A 17307-nucleotide genomic window follows, 5' to 3' on the forward strand; every position below is an offset into this window, starting at 1 on the left:
AAAAAAAGGAAAAATAAAAAAATAAAAAAATAAGTAAAAGTACTTAGTACATATATTAACTCATTTAATTCCATTTTTTTTCTAAGTTTATAGAAGATAAGGATTAGTGAAAGCTGGGGGGGCTCATGGGAAACTGACCTTTGGTTCACCTAGTCAGCCTTACAGTAAGTATCTGCCATAATATTAATACCCCTGAAAAACTTTACATCCTACAAAATCACACAAGTAAAAATAACAGGCTCAGGAGAAAAGTAGTGTTAGAAACCAGATTACTTAAAACTGATACAGCTTTAGAAGGAGAGAACTAACAAACAATAATTGATACCTCAGGATGTAAATTAGACAGCTCAAATAGATAGTTCAAGCATGTCTGCAGGTTGTCTCAGGGGATATTAAAAATGTACAGATAGGGCTGGTTGGTAACACCAAGGTCATGTGTTCAGATCCCTTACCAGCCAGCTGCAAAAAAAAAAAAAAAAAAGGAGAAAAGAAAAATAAAAAGTTCGAACTACAAAGCAATGAAGACTGAAGTTGTGAAGTTGAGGAATTGAGCCCTTGGCCAAAGAAGTTGAGGTTAAAATGGGCAAGGGAAGAAGTGCAACTTGCCTCTAGCCTAGAGTCTGTCTAATGCTGGAGTCAGGGAGCCCAGGGTATAGTTGATCAAAACAGCTGAAAGGGCACTTGCCTTTGCATTAGCAAAACCTTTCCCTTTCCTGAAGTCTATAATACTGCTACTGCTATTCTAGCCCTTTGTGTCTAGAAAAACCTGGAGTGAAAGATGTGCCATCTCAAAGTATGCCAGAATGGTATACTGATTATTTTGAGCTGAAAGTGTTGGAGAAACTGCAGCAAACTGCAGAAAGGGCTAGCTGACCTGTCTTTTCCTGCCTGCGGCAAGTCATACAGATTCTCTGGGAAAGGTGCCCTCCCCACACCAGCGCAAGAAAATAGCCCATATCGCCAGAGACTGGGAATCAGGGTTGCAATGGGCCTGAACAAATAAATTCCACTAGTTTTATACCCCCCATATATCTCCTAGTGGCTCCCCTAGAACTTAATGCCCCTAGCCATAGCGCCTGTTTTATCATTTCTTCACAAATTTATCATTCTTTGTCTAACAAGTATAAAAGCATCTTGATTTGGCCACTTCTTCAGAATTTACTCTCTTGTGAAGATCCCCATGCACATGTAAAACGAATAAAATCTGTATGCCTTCTCTTGTTAACCAGTGTTGTGTCAATTTGGTTTCTAGATTCAGCCAAAGTGCTAACATAAGAGCTAAGGGAACAGGGTGGAGGTGATCTCTCCCTTCCCTATAAGCCGCATGTGAACAGTACAACTTTATATTATACTGCTAATTATTCCCTCATTTTTATATTTGCATATGGCTTAATTGGTGTTTTAGAAATCTGTGTTGTAGGACACTAGGCTGTACTTAGAAACATGCTAGAGTTGGTTTGTATTCTACAGAGCAGTCAGGCAGGGACTAAAGAATATAAAAATCCCCTAAGAGTGACTAAAGGGTATTTTACATGCTTAGCAGACTCATTCTATGTAGGTAGTGGCAGCAGCTGTGTTTCTTTGTAGACTCTGCGAAACTGAGAAAACTGTACCTCCAACTTAAAATATGCTGTTATCTCCTGCTTTGTATAGCTATCTCCACAAGGTAAGTTTCTATGTAGAGAAACTTTATAGCCTTTAACTGTGTTCTGTTGGAACCTTTCCACAAGCTCATGGTGGAGAGATCCAGGTAGGGGATGAGGAACAAGTTGAAAGTGACTGCTGATTTTGTTTTTTAAAATCATGCTAATGAGCCATACCGATGCAAACACATAGGTGCATCAAAGTGAGCCTCTAAAAGTTATATTGTTCCCTGAGTCCTTTTCCCCACATTCCTAGTATGTTAAGATGGTTAGTGATGAAAAAAAGAATAGTTCACTTCAACCTAGCACCAGTGCCAAACTCTGAAGGCAACTGCTCATCTAGGTGAAAGAGTCCAGCTCTAGGCCAAAATACTATGTGTTATTATTCAGGCACAGACATAGGCAATTACAAAGGTTTTGTCTGTCAGACCTCACAGGGGAGGCTGCCCTCCCCACACCAGACGTGGTGCACAATCTGTGCATTGCAATCACTGAAGGGAGATGCTGTCAAGGACTAACAACCCCCATCCCAAGCCAGCCATGCTCACATACATTTCTGCATTCCTAGCCCAGGCACCACCATTTGGATCCTCTTTACTGGGCGGCCTCAACAGAGGCATTTTTCAGGTGACTCTGCCAAGATCTCCCTATTGGTGACAGGCCTTAACTAAAATACTTTTCTCCACTCTGACTCTACTTTTCCATTCCTAGCCCTTCCCCCAGGCCCATTAAATAGCAGTGAAATGATTCCTCCATCTGGGTGCATGTAAGACTAACCCTTGCTTGGCACCATTCCATAGGGAAAAATGGAACATGGGAAGCCAGCCCTTTTCTTTTTCCCCTCTTGTTTATACTATCACAGTAAGTGAACAAAGGCTTGATTGTTGGGCCGACCCCGTGGTGCACTCAGGAGAGTGTGGCGCTGGGAGCGCAGCGGCGCTCCCACCGCGGGTTGGGATCCTATATAGGAATGGCCGGTGTGCTCACTGGCTGAGCGCGGTGTGGGCGACACCACACCAAGGGTTGCGATCCCCTTACCGGTCATGAAAAAGACAAAAAAAAAAGGCTTGATTGTTAATTTCAGTTTGGTTCATTGGCCTAACTGACCACTTGCCTGCTGCCTATCAGCTCAACCCTAGGGTGGCTACATTCTTATTTTATTTTCCCCTAGCAAAATAGAAATACTATTGAAAAATTAAATGGAATTAGTGTAATACCTTTGGTGGTCTTGCAACAGTAGACCTATATGATCATTTCTTAAGCAACTTAATTTTATAATCAACCTGTTTGCAATATTAACTCAAGTAAGAAGAGTCCATGTTCTCCCATGTTCAATTCTTAATAGCCTCATTTGATATCAAAGGTTAGTTAAAGGGTAACTTCAAATCTTGAAAAAAAAAAAAAAAACAGCAAAAAAAAAACCCTTCAGTTCCTCCAAGTAGCATTCATTCACTTATTAGTTATTAAGGAACAGAGCCATCTACAGGCAGGTTAGTAAGCATATCAGTATCCCTGATTGATTTATATGCCTTCTTTTTACTAGAATAACTGTTGAACAGTTAGTTAATATGATGGTATTCAAGTTCTTGCTTTAATATGAATTACTTTCATAACAGAAGTTATTCCTGTAAAATGCTTAAATTATATTATTTTTATAAAACAAATCAGTTTTCATAAACTCCTTTTTTTATCTTACCCCTCCCCCAAAGTCAAAGAGAGAGCTTATGCAAAAGAATACAAAAATACACTTACTTCCAGATTTACAAACAAGTGGGGTTATTTCATCTAGAGGATGCAGCATGCTGAACATAGTGGGTAACGGTTCTCTAGCAATAAACAAATAAATAATCAAACAATCACCAATATAAGATGACTATGTTTGTACACAAATTTAAGGCTGTGCTCTAACCAACTGAGCTAACCGGCCAGCCTCATTTATTCTCTTGTAATTCCTCCATTACTTCCAAAGACAATTTTCTATTTAAAATCTTTGTTCTTTATTACATCAAGCCACTATGTTTTTCTTGTTTTCATTTAAGATGAATATGTAGCCAAATCCAACACAGTGAAAACTGCTTTTAAACTGTGGAACCAGAAATACCCCTTTTTAATGTCATTTCCTCCATCACTCTGGTAGTTCCAAGCCAAGCCTCCTATGAGGTAGCATGAGATAAGCTGACAGGTAGGGCCGGCCCGGTGGCGCATTGCTACAGTGCGCCGCTTGGGAGCCAGTGGCGCTCCCGCTGAGGGTTCGGATCCCACATACAGACCGGTTCCCGCTCACTGGCTGAGCGAGGTGTGGGTGCAACACCGAGGGTTGCGATCCCGTTGCCAGTCCCGGTCCGGTACGGGCGCAAAAAGATAAGCTGACAGGTAAAAAAATAAATAGTAAAATAAAAAACCCTAATAAAAGCTGTAACTTTGGTAAAATATAATTACATACTTGATGCTTTTCTTAAGGGCTTTTTCCAGTTTCTTCACCTGTTGTTTATAAAGTATTAATTCATGCTGTGTGGGCCTGTAGAAAACAAATCATGTGAATGCATTCAATTTATTGAATAAAACTATAAAGGTACTTAATAATAAACAACAGAGGATATCATGTTACTTGTCGCAAATATGCTTATTAAAATTCTTAAAATATTTCATGACTAATAATGAGGTGTTTATTGGCCATTTGGATTTCTTCTTCTGTGTAATTCCTTACTCAAATCTTTTACTCATTTTTTATTGTTGTTAAAATATTACTTGGGTTTTTTTATTTTTCTTGTTTAAAAAAATTATTTTTATATTTATTTTTGTGTTAAATATTCCTTGTTTTTATAGTGAAATATTTCAAATATATAGACAAGAAGAGAGAATACTTGAACAAATCCTGGGATATCCACCACCCAGCTTTATCAAATGTGAATATTAACAGATTTATTTCAAAACCTTTTAAATGAAAACATTACACATATACTTAAAATTCCATGTGTTCCTCATTAACATCATTCCTCTCCCCGCCATACCATAGGTATCCACTATCCTGAACTCACTGATCATTATTCCCATGCATGTTTTAAAATTTTTACTATATATTTATGTAGCCATAAATTTAAATACTATTGTGTGGCGTATTATTATGCATGTTTCTATGGTTTACAAATTATACACTATATGGTTTACAATTATACATATTGTTATGGTTTATGCAGTAGAAATTAGGCCCCTCTCCGTTAAAGTATAAGCTTTTATGAGAACAAGAAATTTGTTTTGGTCATTGTTTTATCCCAGAGATTGGGACAAATCTTTTAACAGGTATTCAACAAATTATTTGTTGAATGAAAAGAAAAAAGTCTCGACGATGTTTTTTCCTTATTACTCACTGCCAATGTGTACAGTGTCGTGCTTTTGTAGCTATGCTACATGTATCTTTCTGTTGTGTCATTATAAACTTTTTACTTTTCTTCTCCTCCCACAACACAAGGATAAGAAGAAATAACAAGACATTCTAAACTAATTTGGGAGTGAGAAACATGGTGGCATAAGACTGAATCTAATATAGTAAATAATAATGTGTTGTACACTTCAAATCACTAACAGTAAAGTTCAAATGATTTCACACAAAAGATGATACATATTTGTAGTGATAGATATGTTAATTAGCTTGATTTAATTATTCCACATTATATTCACAAATCATAAATCACTTCATATTCCATAATTATATACAACCATAATCTGTCAATTTACAATTAAAACATAAAAATATTATGCTGACTGAAAGAAGACAAAGGGTAAATATTGTATAGCTTCATTTATATAAAGTCTAGAAAATACAAACTAACGTCTAATGACAGAAAGCAGATCAGTGTTTGCCTGAGGCAAAGGCAAGAGGAGCAGGAGGAAAGGGATTACAAAAGGGGAAAGAGAAAACCTTCAGGGTGATTATCTTGATTGTGACCTTTAGAATGATTGCCTTGATTGTGATTGTTTCACAGGTGTATACATATGTCAAAGCTTATGAAATTGTACACTTTAATATACGCAGTGTGTTGTACATCAATTATACCTCTATAAAGCTATTTTTTAAAAGCAAAAAAAAAAAAAAAAAAGATAATCTACTTGAAACTCTTACCCAGTTTTTTCTTCTTCAATATGGACTCCTAATTTTTCCCTTGACTACCTATGTGTTTCTTATTCCTTCCATCATGAGAGACAACTGACTAAAATGAGCATGAGTATGAGGTACCTAAGATTAGTTCTAGAATATAGAATAAAGGGACTAGAGTGGTTCATTTAACATTCCAAATTCCAATACGTATTTACTTTTCAAAGGATAAAGAAAAATTACTTAAGTTTCTCTCACCTGGTTTCCAAATCTTTTTGGAGATTCAGCTTTTCACTTAAAAGTGCGTCAATCTTGGATTTTGATTCCTTGAGTTGATTCTGTAATGACTACAAACATTTCATAGAAAAATAATTAACTTTCCTAGGATATTACTATCTTACTTTATAAAAAAAGTATTTAGTAGTTATGCAGTCCCCATACCATTAGAAGGCCTTTATAAGTTGGTGAGGCATCTAGATTTCTATAGTCTTTTTCTTCTTCTGACTGACTTTCCTCTTCTTGATATTGCCTATGGAAAGATACATGCAATGTACTACTTATGAAAACTCTACCTTCAAAGAAAAAAATCTAGCTAACAAAAATTAAACCAATCTAATAAGGGCTTAATATCTTAAACATGAATTAAAATTAATCCATATTTTCTATTTGCTCTCATAAAGAACAGTATTAGAACATGCTACTATGTAATATTATATATATATATTTACTATCTCTTTACTTAGAATGTATGATCCATGAGGACCAGAACTTTGTCTTGTTCACCACTGTTTCTCACTGTCTAGAAGAGTAGGGGTCATAGAGGTGGTGAAAAAACACTTGTTGAATGAAGAAACAAGCAAAACATAAGTGGAACATCTATGTTCTTTTAAAAAACACATTCTCAGGGCTGGTTGGTTAGCTCACTCAGTGAGTGGTGCTAATGATACCAAGGTAAAGGGTTATCAGCTAGCCACCAAAAAAAAAAGAAAAAACATTCTCCACATATTTTTTTCCTTCTAGTATTTTTAGGCCACCAAAAATATCTATATGAAAAAAATGCAGAGCATAAGGTGGACAAGGCAACAGACTTAACAGTCATGGTTCAAGTCTTGACATTAACTGTGTTATCTGAATAGGTGAATCTCTCAGAATTTTGTTTCTCATCTGTAAAACAGAAACATTATCTGTCATGTCTACCTCACAAGATTGGCGTGAAAAGCAAATAAAAGATTTTAAAGCACTTTGTGAACTGCAAAATGTTAGCAAATCAGCATTACTATTTTAACAATCTTAATGAACACCGTGCTGTCCTATGTGGTAACCACTAGCTACATATGGCTAATGAGCACTTGAAATACAGCTTGTACAAATGAAGAACTTTTAATTTTATTTAATTCTAATTAAACTTTTAATTTAAAAATTGAAACAGTGTGAAATATTTTTCCATTAAACACGACATGATTGTTTAGGAGAACGTTTCACTTTGTTGCATCACGTAAGGTATAACTGTTGTAGCACAGCGAGCACTGGGTGCATACATGATTTCTAGTATTACATACTATCACATCATCAGGCTAGTCAGTGTTGAGGGACTGATTCAATTCGAATGATTTGTTTATTCCTACACACCAGTATAACATAGTAATGTGTTTATTTTAAGCATATGCAGAGTCCAATGATGAGAAAAACTCTGGACAACACTGCCCTTAAAAAGTAGATGATAAGCAGAGGGACTTCTTCCTCTGCAAGAGGCTCATGTCCCGTCTCTCTTCTTCCTTTGGTCTTTTATACCTTCTTCTACTGTGATTCCTGTTTATCCCACTCAGGCCTCCAAATTTAGTCTGTCTTCCTTCATCTTTCACCTCTTTCATCTTCTTTTCTTTACTAATGTAATGCTTATTAATTATTGTACCCTTTCACAGTACTCCTACTTCTTCAGGTAATACTAAGATCCTATTTGTAGTTCTCAAAATCTAACTTGAAGTTGCTACAATCTATCAAGTTAGTACTCCTAGAAAAGAGACTGAGTTTATAAACTCTCTTCAGTCTACGACTCCTCAAAAACCCCTCTTCTTAGGAGAGAGTCTTTTATAACCGCAAAGTTTAAAGGACTTCTAATTTTCTCATTTGAAAAAATATTACTTAAAATGTATCTCATATTTTCTTCCTATCTCCCTCTCCCTCAGTGAGACATTCAATCCAAATATCTGACCCAAGCACAGTTTGTATAGGTCAAAGTATTTCACTTCAGCTAGACCATGGATGAAAGGCTTTCTAAGTTAAAATGTGATTCCTCTCCAAGTCTCTCATTCTTCAACCCCAGATTTTTACTACAAATTCATAACTAAATTCAATAGCACCACTCCAATGGCCTAAATCCTTCTATCATCTTTAGTCAGAGAACCCCAGTTTGCAGAACTCCAGAGGCACCTCTCATGCCATATTCTATACAAAAGATTTCATGATAGCTATGTTAAATCTTCTCTACTCTTACTAAAAATTCCAAATTCTCTCTTCAACATCTAGATCAGGGGTCAGCAAACTGCTGCCCGCAGGCTGTATATCCAGTAGGCCATGGTTTTTTTTGTTTGTTTGTTTTGTTTTTTTGCTTTTTTTAAAAAAAGATGACTGGTAAGGGGATCTTAACCCTTGACTTGGTGTTGTCAGCACCACGCTCTCCCAAGTGAGCAACCGGCCATCCCTACATAGGGATCCAAACCCGTGGCCCTGGTGTTATCAGCACTACACTCTCTCATGTGAGCCACGGGCTGGCCCTAAAGCCATGGGTTTTTCTAATTAGTTTTATTGGAACACAGCCATGCCAATTAATTTACATATTATCTATGGTTGATTCTGTGCAATAATGCAGAGATTAGTAGTTGTGAAAGAGATGGTATGATCTAAAATAATCATAATCCAGACCTTTACAGAAAGAGTTTACCAACCCTTGAATCTAGATTAGAATTTACTGATGACCTAGACCAAAAGTTACAACTAGTATTTGGTTTGGACCCTATAATTTTTTTAGAAACATCGAATTAATTGTGAGTATTAAACACCTCATTTCATTTATAAATCCAACCTTCTAGCTTCTCTTGAAAAGTCAGTTGATCTAGCCACACCAGGCTCACATTCCTGCACAGCATCAGCTGGCTATAGCTGTTTAGTAACTGCCCTCTTACGACAGATGGGGCACAGCTCTCCAATTTGCTGTAGTCCCCACCTAACTTCTTCACTTTTCCACTATCTTCCTGACTCTGTGAGCATAAGAGTTTGCAACCTGTCAAGCCATGAAATTCATTTTCTTTCATTTTACTCTTACATACTATGATGATTAATTTTATGTGTCAACTTGGCTAGGTTACAGTGCCCAGCTGCTTGTAGCAACACCAGTCTAAATGTTGCTATTAAGAAATTTTTTAGATGTGACAAATATTTAAATCAGTTGATTTTGAGTAAAGCAGATTACCCTTCATAATGTGAGTAGGCCTCATTTAATCAGTTAAAGGCCTCAGGAATAAAGACTAACTCCAATGAATTCTGCCTCCGGACTGCCTTCAGTCTCAAGACTGAAACATTAACGCTTCCCTGGGTCTCCAGCCTTCCTTGCAAGTTTCCAGTTTGCCAGTCCTAGAATTCTATGAGACAATTCCCTAAAATAAATGTCTCTCTCTCTCTCTCTCTCTCTCTATATATATATATATTAGAGGTCTTCAAAAAGTTCATAGAAACATTCGTATTATCTTTTAATTCCATTTTTCCAGGAACTTTTAGAAGTATACACACATACCTTATTCGTTCTGTTTCTCTTGAGAAACCTCACTAATACGTATACCTATAATTCTATCACCCAGTTCTTCTGTATTAAAGGAAAAAGTACTAACCTTCTTTCCAAAGCAACTGATGTCTTCTCATTCATTTAGATCCTACTTTTGCCCAGCATTTTAATAAGTGCTCTTCATAAGTTACCATCCCTACCTATCAACACACCAACAAATCCCTTGAACTACAGCCAGATTGGCTTAATTGCTGTGCCATAAAAAGCCTTACACTTTTATATCTATGTACTTTTTGCTCATGGCATCCAAGTAGTCTAAAATGCTTTACCTTTTTTTTCTTAGTGCTTTTCTTTTTTTTTTTACTGTAGCAGTACGCCACCGGGCCGGCCCCAAACAGCTACTGTTTTAATGATCTTATATTAAAGCATTTTAGCTTATACAGTCTTAGGTATCCTTCAGCTTTTTTAGGCGAGTAAGAAGTGTTGGGCCGGCCTGTGGCTCACTCGGGAGAGTGCGGTGCTGATAACACCAAGGCCACAGGTTCGGATCCCTTATAGGGATGGCCGGTTCACTCACTGGGTGAGCGTGGTGCTGGCAACACCAAGTCAAGGGTTAAGATCCCCTTACCAGTCATCTTTAAAAAAAAAAAAAAAGTAAGAAGTGTGTTTTAATCTATTTGCTTGATTTTTCACTGACATTTTGTCTTTATCTTATAAATTTGCATACTAATTAAGCTGACTTTGGTAGATAGCTAATTTAATTCTATGCACTTTGCGGATATCCTTAGTTACTAGGATATACTAGTAGGTAGATGATATCATTAGTACAAATTATAATACTTCAACAAAATAAAAGGAAACGCCATTTCTGCTATGACTAATACTTTGGTGATTATTAAATATTCATATTTTAATATAAATACAATGCACTTTCACATAAGTAGTAAAATACTGTCTTCAAGATCTTTATAAAAAAGAATATCATAGTGACATATTATGTAGATTTCCACAGCTATAAAAACTTTTGGTGCGATTCATTACTGGACAATAACTTTAAAAATTGTAATACAGTATTATTCATACCTTTGTGTACGAATTTTTCTAAGTTTAGACTCATAGTAATCAATTAGGCAAAGCAACCTAGAAAACAGAAGATATATTGAATTATTCTCAAAATGTGGTATTAGAGCATCTACTATTCTCTATACATGGGGCTGGTTAGTTAGCTCAGTCAGAGTACAACCTTGTAACACAAAGGTCATGGGTTTGGATCCTGGTACTGGCCAACTGCCAAAACAAAAACAAAACAAAAATACACATATTCTCTACAAAATTTCAAATTACAATGCTAAAAGTAGGTATGGATTACGGCAGGCTTAAAAAAATGTAAGTGATTCTCCCCAGAAGCAAATATACTAAGTCACATATTTTACATTAATTTCAAAGTACGTATTTTAATTTCTTTGCTCTAGTTTATATGAGACATAACCAACCGCAAGATAAAATCAGCTTTAAAAAACAAATGAAATCTAGCTACAGATCAACTTATGTAGTAAACATTACTGTCTATCCAAGACGGTATGAGGAACTCTTTTGCAGAGATAGGCAAATACTCTGTTTTGAGTGACAATGCGCTCTTCTTCCTCCTTTGTTAATCTATAGACATCCTTTTGCAAAGAAGCGATAATCTCTTGTTGCTCCATTCGTTTTTTCTTGTAATGTTGGCATTTTGCCTGTAAGAAATTTTTTAAAAACATAATTATGATATGTACATCTAGGATATGCTGTCCTAACAATACTGTATATGAAGGCATCTTCAGTTTCTATTCAGCTGTTTCATTCAATAACCAGCATTGAGGCTATTTTTAAATAGGAACAAGCTCCTGGACCATTAATATGTCACAAACCCAAAAAATATAACAAGTAAAATTGCTGTAAAATGAGAAAGCTATGGCTTATCTTGCACACACTCAAGATTTCATAATAAGGAAAAAAAACCCTCAAGAATCTCCATAAAACATATATGTTTACATTTATATAAAAATAATAAGCAGAAAGAGACCAATATTAAGAATGTTAAAAAGAACCAGGAATCAAAATTAAAATTCTTAAGTGATGAACAATAATTCAGGATTGCAAATGGTGTAGTCAACTGAAGCATTCATGCAATGTAGGAGACTGCAAACTCAGATTAAGTCCCATAACCAAGAAGTTAACATCAATAAATAATCAGTATGTACTCTAAGATTTACACCATGGAATATAAATCTTGGACATTCTCTTTCCTTGTCTTCAGTGAGATATCATTTGCTCAGTTTTCTTATTCTCTAGCTTCTATCCCTCAGTATCCTTTGAAATCTCATTATCAAAAGCACTATCACTCTTATTATTAATACACTTTTACAAAGCTCAATGAGAAGCCTTTTCCCCATCTGGCTCGTACATTACAAGACACATCCCTTTTAGAACAGGACACGTGTTCATCTGCCAATGGTGTCAAGTTTGCTGAGACACAGCAACCTTTAGATGGAAGAGCGGTCTCAGCTTCTGGTACCATTCCATCTTCCAGTAACTATAGGTTACAACCAGAATTGATCCTCTGCCTCAGCCTTCCCTAGAAGCCACTTCTCTGAAAATTTGATTTTTCTTATTGTTGCTGTTAAGATGCAGTACAAGCCCAAGTTCTAGCCACCTCTTGAGTTCCACATCCCTGAGTTTCTTTCACATCTATCTCCGTGAAATATACATGTTAAAAACTTACTTGTTTTTCTCTTGTTAATCTGTCTTTTGTTATACAGCATCAGCTGAGAACCTAAAAGAGTATAAGTAAAAATATGTTTTTCCTTCCCTGCAAAGGAATGGAATGCATAACTAGTAAGTAATGGAATGGAGCAACCCAGCAACATTGAGAGGCAGCAATTCCTTGGGTTTGCCGATTTCTGTTGCCACTATTCGGGGACTTAAAAAAACAAACAACTAAAACTAGTAAGTAATGGAATGGAGCATCCCAGCAACATTGAGAGGCAGCAATTCCTTGGGTTTGCCGATTTCTGTTGCCACTATTCGGGGACTTAAAAAAACAAACAACTAAAACTAGTAAGTAATGGAATGGAGCATCCCAGCAACATTGAGAGGCAGCAATTCCTTGGGTTTGCCGATTTCTGTTGCCACTATTCGGGGACTTAAAAAAACAAACAACTAATTTCAGTTGATCAAATTAACATAGATAGATTTCCCCAACTCCAGGTATCTGTTCCTCAATCCTATTTCTGTCTATCTGTTCCTTAAATGGCTGATTGGCTGATTGGAGCATTAGACATCCTCTGTACCAGTTCGTAAGCTACACAGCAAATCTCTGGGACCTGGAACAAAGAGCTAATAGCACCATAAATCAGTTATCACAGATAAAACTATCTGATAGAAAATGCATGACACTCCATTCAAGTAACCCCTTACCAATGAACTCTCAAGCATCTGTTTCTTTGAAGTGCCTAAAACCCTGGTAAATTCATAAGACTTATGTTTCTAATAATTTAACTTTATTATTTATACCGACTTCTCTAAAAAGATAAATAGATATCTTCCACTCTCCCCCACCCCCGCAAACACACACTGGTCTCCCCTGCTCTCAACTCCGTCAGACAGGGACCCAGCACCGTTACAGCTCCCGATAGCTGCTTTCTCACATCAATAAGTTAAAGGACTTCACATTTCCACATGCTCTATATCTAAGAGCAAGGTCAAAACCAAATGCATATAGAAATATTTCCAAAATCCCCCTCCTTTTAGAGAGGTTTTATAAATGTACTATTGATGAGGAAAGCAACCTAACAAAGCCTATATATACAACAGGTCCTATAGAGTTGTGAACTCATATGAACCAATAATACGCAACAGGTACTATAGATTTGTGTCAGCAAAAACCACTAAAGGACTCAATGTTTATAATGAGATGTTTGTAATGATCAGAAATATCTCATACAACAATGGTTATCATCACAAAAGATTCATTTTCTTTAATCACAATAAACACCCAAGTTTTAATATAAGGTTTTTTGAATTAGGAAACTAAGCATTCAATATTATAATATTGCCATTTCTATAAAAAGAAGCCAGGTTTTTTGAGGAGGTTCTTTTTTGTGGCTGGCTGGTATGGGAATTCAAACCTTTGACTTCAGTATTACCAGCACGACACTATCCCAAGTGAGCTAAGTGGCCAGCCCAAGAAGCCATTTTAGACATATAAAGTTCTAGATGTCTACTAGACATCCAACAGAGATATTAAGTAGACAGGTGAATATGAGTCTGGAATTATAAATTTGGAAGCCATGAATTAGATTGAGATCAAGGGAGTCAGAGTATACAGAAAAGACAAAAGATCTAAGGGCTGAGGACTGGGGAATTCCAATATTAACAGGTTAGAGAGATGAGCAGACCAGGAGCTAAGGAATTGAAGAATGACCACTGAGATGACAGGGGAAACAAAAAGAGAGGATGTTCTGGAAACCAAACAAGGAAAATTTCAAAAAGGTATCAGTGATGGTAAGGACTACTTACTATCAGTAAGGTAAGAACCACTGAATTTAGAAAGATGGAAGTCAAACTGGACTGTGATGAACTGTTTTAGTACCAATGATCATCTAAGAAAGTATATAACTCAGTACCTGTAAAGTTTTCTGCTCCTTTTGAAGATCTTTCACTTTATTCTGTTGCTGGCAAACCCTATTTAGGGATTCATCCTCCAATTCACCAATCTTGGATTTTACACTCTCCATAATTTGTTCCAAATCATTAGCCCGTTTTTCCTGATCTGCTGCTCGGCTTTGTTCTAGCTGAAGTTCATTTCTAATTTAACAGACACACAATTCCTTCCCTTAGTATTAAAAATAAATCACCAAACATATCCACCTAAAAAATGCTGACTTTCTAAAATTTCTTTGAATTCTTAAAATTTCTACCTTATAATAGAAACTAACAGAAGAAATATAGGGTACCATTACATATCCATGCTATTACCAAAAGATTAACAAATTAGAATTTACCTATTTACCTATAAAAATATTCCTAAAACTTAATATTGAATCAAAGTGGAAAATTAAATTTCAAGATCCTTTTCAAGGCAGTTATTTTTAAAATGCATACAAATAATTAAAAAAAGACTTTTTCCATTTTCTTACTTAAGCTGTTGATTAGTTTCTATGAGCTCCTGTATCATGTTCTGTTGACGTCCTGTTTCTTCCACCAACATTTTCAAATTCTGTCTCATCCTTTGTGATGACTGTTTGTCAAAAATGATGAGATCTATATTTTTAAAAATATAATACAAATACTAAAAATAAAGGTAAGGTAAAAAATAATTTTAAGATAAAAATTTTTTTTTTTTTCCCTTTTTTTGTCTTTTTTCGTGACCGGTAACGGGATCGCAACCCTTGGTTTTTTTTTTTTTCCCTTTTTTTGTCTTTTTTCGAGACCGGTAACGGGATCGCAACCCTCGGTGTCGCGCCTGCACCACGCTCAACCAGTGAGCGGACCGGTCTCTATATGGGATCTGAACCTTCGGCGGGAGCGCTACCGCGCTCTCAAGCGCCGCACTCTACTGAGTGCGCCACCGGGCCGGCCCTAAGATAAAAAATTTTAAAAGGTACCGTGCTCCCAAGCGCCGCACTCTACTGAGTGCGCCACCGGGCCGGCCCTAAGATAAAAAATTTTAAAAGGAAAAAACTTTTTACCCTAAGAGCAAGAATAGAATCTGATTACCTTTAAGATCTGTTCTTTTGACAAGGGACAGAGGTTTTAAGCCATGCATCATCAACAGCACATTTATGCTTTCCCATTCTGCTTCTTCCTGCTACAATTACAAGGAGAGAGAAAAGAATCAACTTTAAGATAAAAAGTGAAGAAATACCCTCTTTTATACAATTTCCTGTGTTTTCAGAATAACAGAATTTTTTCTCCAAAATGGTTTTTAAAAAAATTTTAGGCGCGTATGATTAAAATTAAAACAAATTTATTGTCTCTAAAAAGCATAGCAATAAAGGGAAGTTTGCAAATAAGCACAAATTACTGCATTATATAAAATACTTATATGTACATATTTTTTGGCACATACTTTGAGAAACACTGGCTTAATACATTTAAAGTTTACCTGTTTTTCAATCATGAGTCTGTCTGTTGACTGACAGGACTCCTGGGCTTTAGAGGCTGCTGGAGACATAGTTTCTTTTGTAGAATCAAAAGAAGTAGAGATTGGCAATCAAAAAAATTTGAGTTTCCTAAATGAAAAAAGAAAAAAGTGCAATAGGAGTTAAACTAAATCATATTTAAAAGAAACCACTACTCTTGCGGGGGTAATTTAGGCCATTCCTGTGTCAAACCTTTTATAACTTCCTAGATAGCTGATTGTAAGAATCATTTGAATAAACCCTATCTCATAATGTTCTCCTTTAGAAATAAAACACTCTGGGGTTTTATACACATATACATACATATATATACACACGCACAGGATGAGAGAGAGAAAGAATTATTTGTTTTGACTAGATAACATGTATAGCACGTGACTGTTATAGGACAGTCTAACAATCACTGGACTCCAAGGATGAATAAAGTGCCACTTTCTTAGGCCGTCTTTATCTCTAAGTAGATCAGAAGCTAGCAACAGAGGATTCTGTGTTTGATGAGCACACACAAAAAGTTTATATTTGGTCTACCATATACCATCACTTGCTCTTGTTATCTAGGACTCTGCCATTCTAGAGGAAAATATTTCCTTGTTTTCTTTGATATAGATGTAATTCCTCCTTTCCGGAAGCAAAATCACACACATTCATTAAGATCATAGAATTTTAGAGCTTGTGGGAACCTTGGAAATTGTTTAATCCAAAATCTCTAGCTGTTCATAGCTGGCAGGAAAGACTGTAGGGAGAGTGTACCAATCCATCAGGTTCTGTAATCATCTGAGATCCAGACAGGTGAAATGACCTTCACAAGAATGATAAGAAGTAGGCTTCCTGGCTGCCAGTTCAGTGTTCCTTTCAAAGCACCCTTCTCCCTTCATGTATCTGCTTCAGATAGTGAAATCCATCTAAACAATTTACTAGTCACCAATAACTTATTTCTAGATAAACCTAATAATACATTACAAATTCTCAAATTCTGTCATATTTGCTGCTTGACATGACAGATTACTATCTCCCCTTCAAATTTTGGTCTCTTTTAACAACTTCATTACCCACTGCATTAATCTCCCCAGATTTTATTTTAAATAAAGCTACTTTTGGAAAGTGTCAGCCAACTTCAGCTGCTACCTTTCAGCTGGTTTTGTTTTTAACATTATATTAGAGAAATTTCAAAAACACACCAAAGTAGAGAAAGTGTATAATAAACTCTATATTCATCAACTCAACTTCAATGATAACCAACATTCTTCCATCTTGTTATCTTTCCACATACATACTCTTCTGAAACAGAACTTCAATATTGTTATCATACCCAATAAAATTAATAGTAATGCCTTATTATTTAATACCTAGTCCATGTTCAATTTCCCCCCAAATGTCTTTAAAATATCATTTTTTTTTTTTTTTTTCAAATTAGGATCCAAACAAGAGCCAAATATCTATTTGGTTGATATTCTTTTCTTAAGTCTCTTTGTTTTTGTGTGTGTTTTTTTGGGTTTTTTTTTTTGTTTGTTTTATTTTGTCCTTTTTGAGACTGGCCGCACCGCACTCAGCCAGTGAGCGCTGTGAGCGCACCGGTCATCCCTATATAGGATCTGAACCCGCGGCGGGAGC

At 36.0% G+C, this 17307-nt stretch overlaps 1 protein-coding gene across 1 annotated transcript in view; it reads right to left on the reverse strand.

Annotated features, from left to right (window-relative positions):
• The window catches only part of CEP70 (centrosomal protein 70kDa), a 38846-nt gene extending 23080 nt beyond the window's left edge, over positions 1-15766 (reverse strand). The window contains 9 exon segments of the mRNA XM_008592467.1: positions 4087-4161; positions 5995-6083; positions 6178-6265; positions 10598-10654; positions 11078-11247; positions 14179-14359; positions 14692-14815; positions 15272-15362; positions 15660-15766. Of these exon segments, the coding sequence (XP_008590689.1) occupies positions 4087-4161; positions 5995-6083; positions 6178-6265; positions 10598-10654; positions 11078-11247; positions 14179-14359; positions 14692-14815; positions 15272-15362; positions 15660-15728 (944 nt within the window). The 5' untranslated portion in view covers positions 15729-15766.
• Positions 15767-17307: the final 1541 nt, after the last annotated feature.

The sequence above is a fragment of the Galeopterus variegatus genome, unplaced genomic scaffold (genome assembly GCF_000696425.1).
Source record: "Galeopterus variegatus unplaced genomic scaffold, G_variegatus-3.0.2 Scaffold7953, whole genome shotgun sequence".
NCBI lineage: Eukaryota > Metazoa > Chordata > Mammalia > Dermoptera > Cynocephalidae > Galeopterus > Galeopterus variegatus.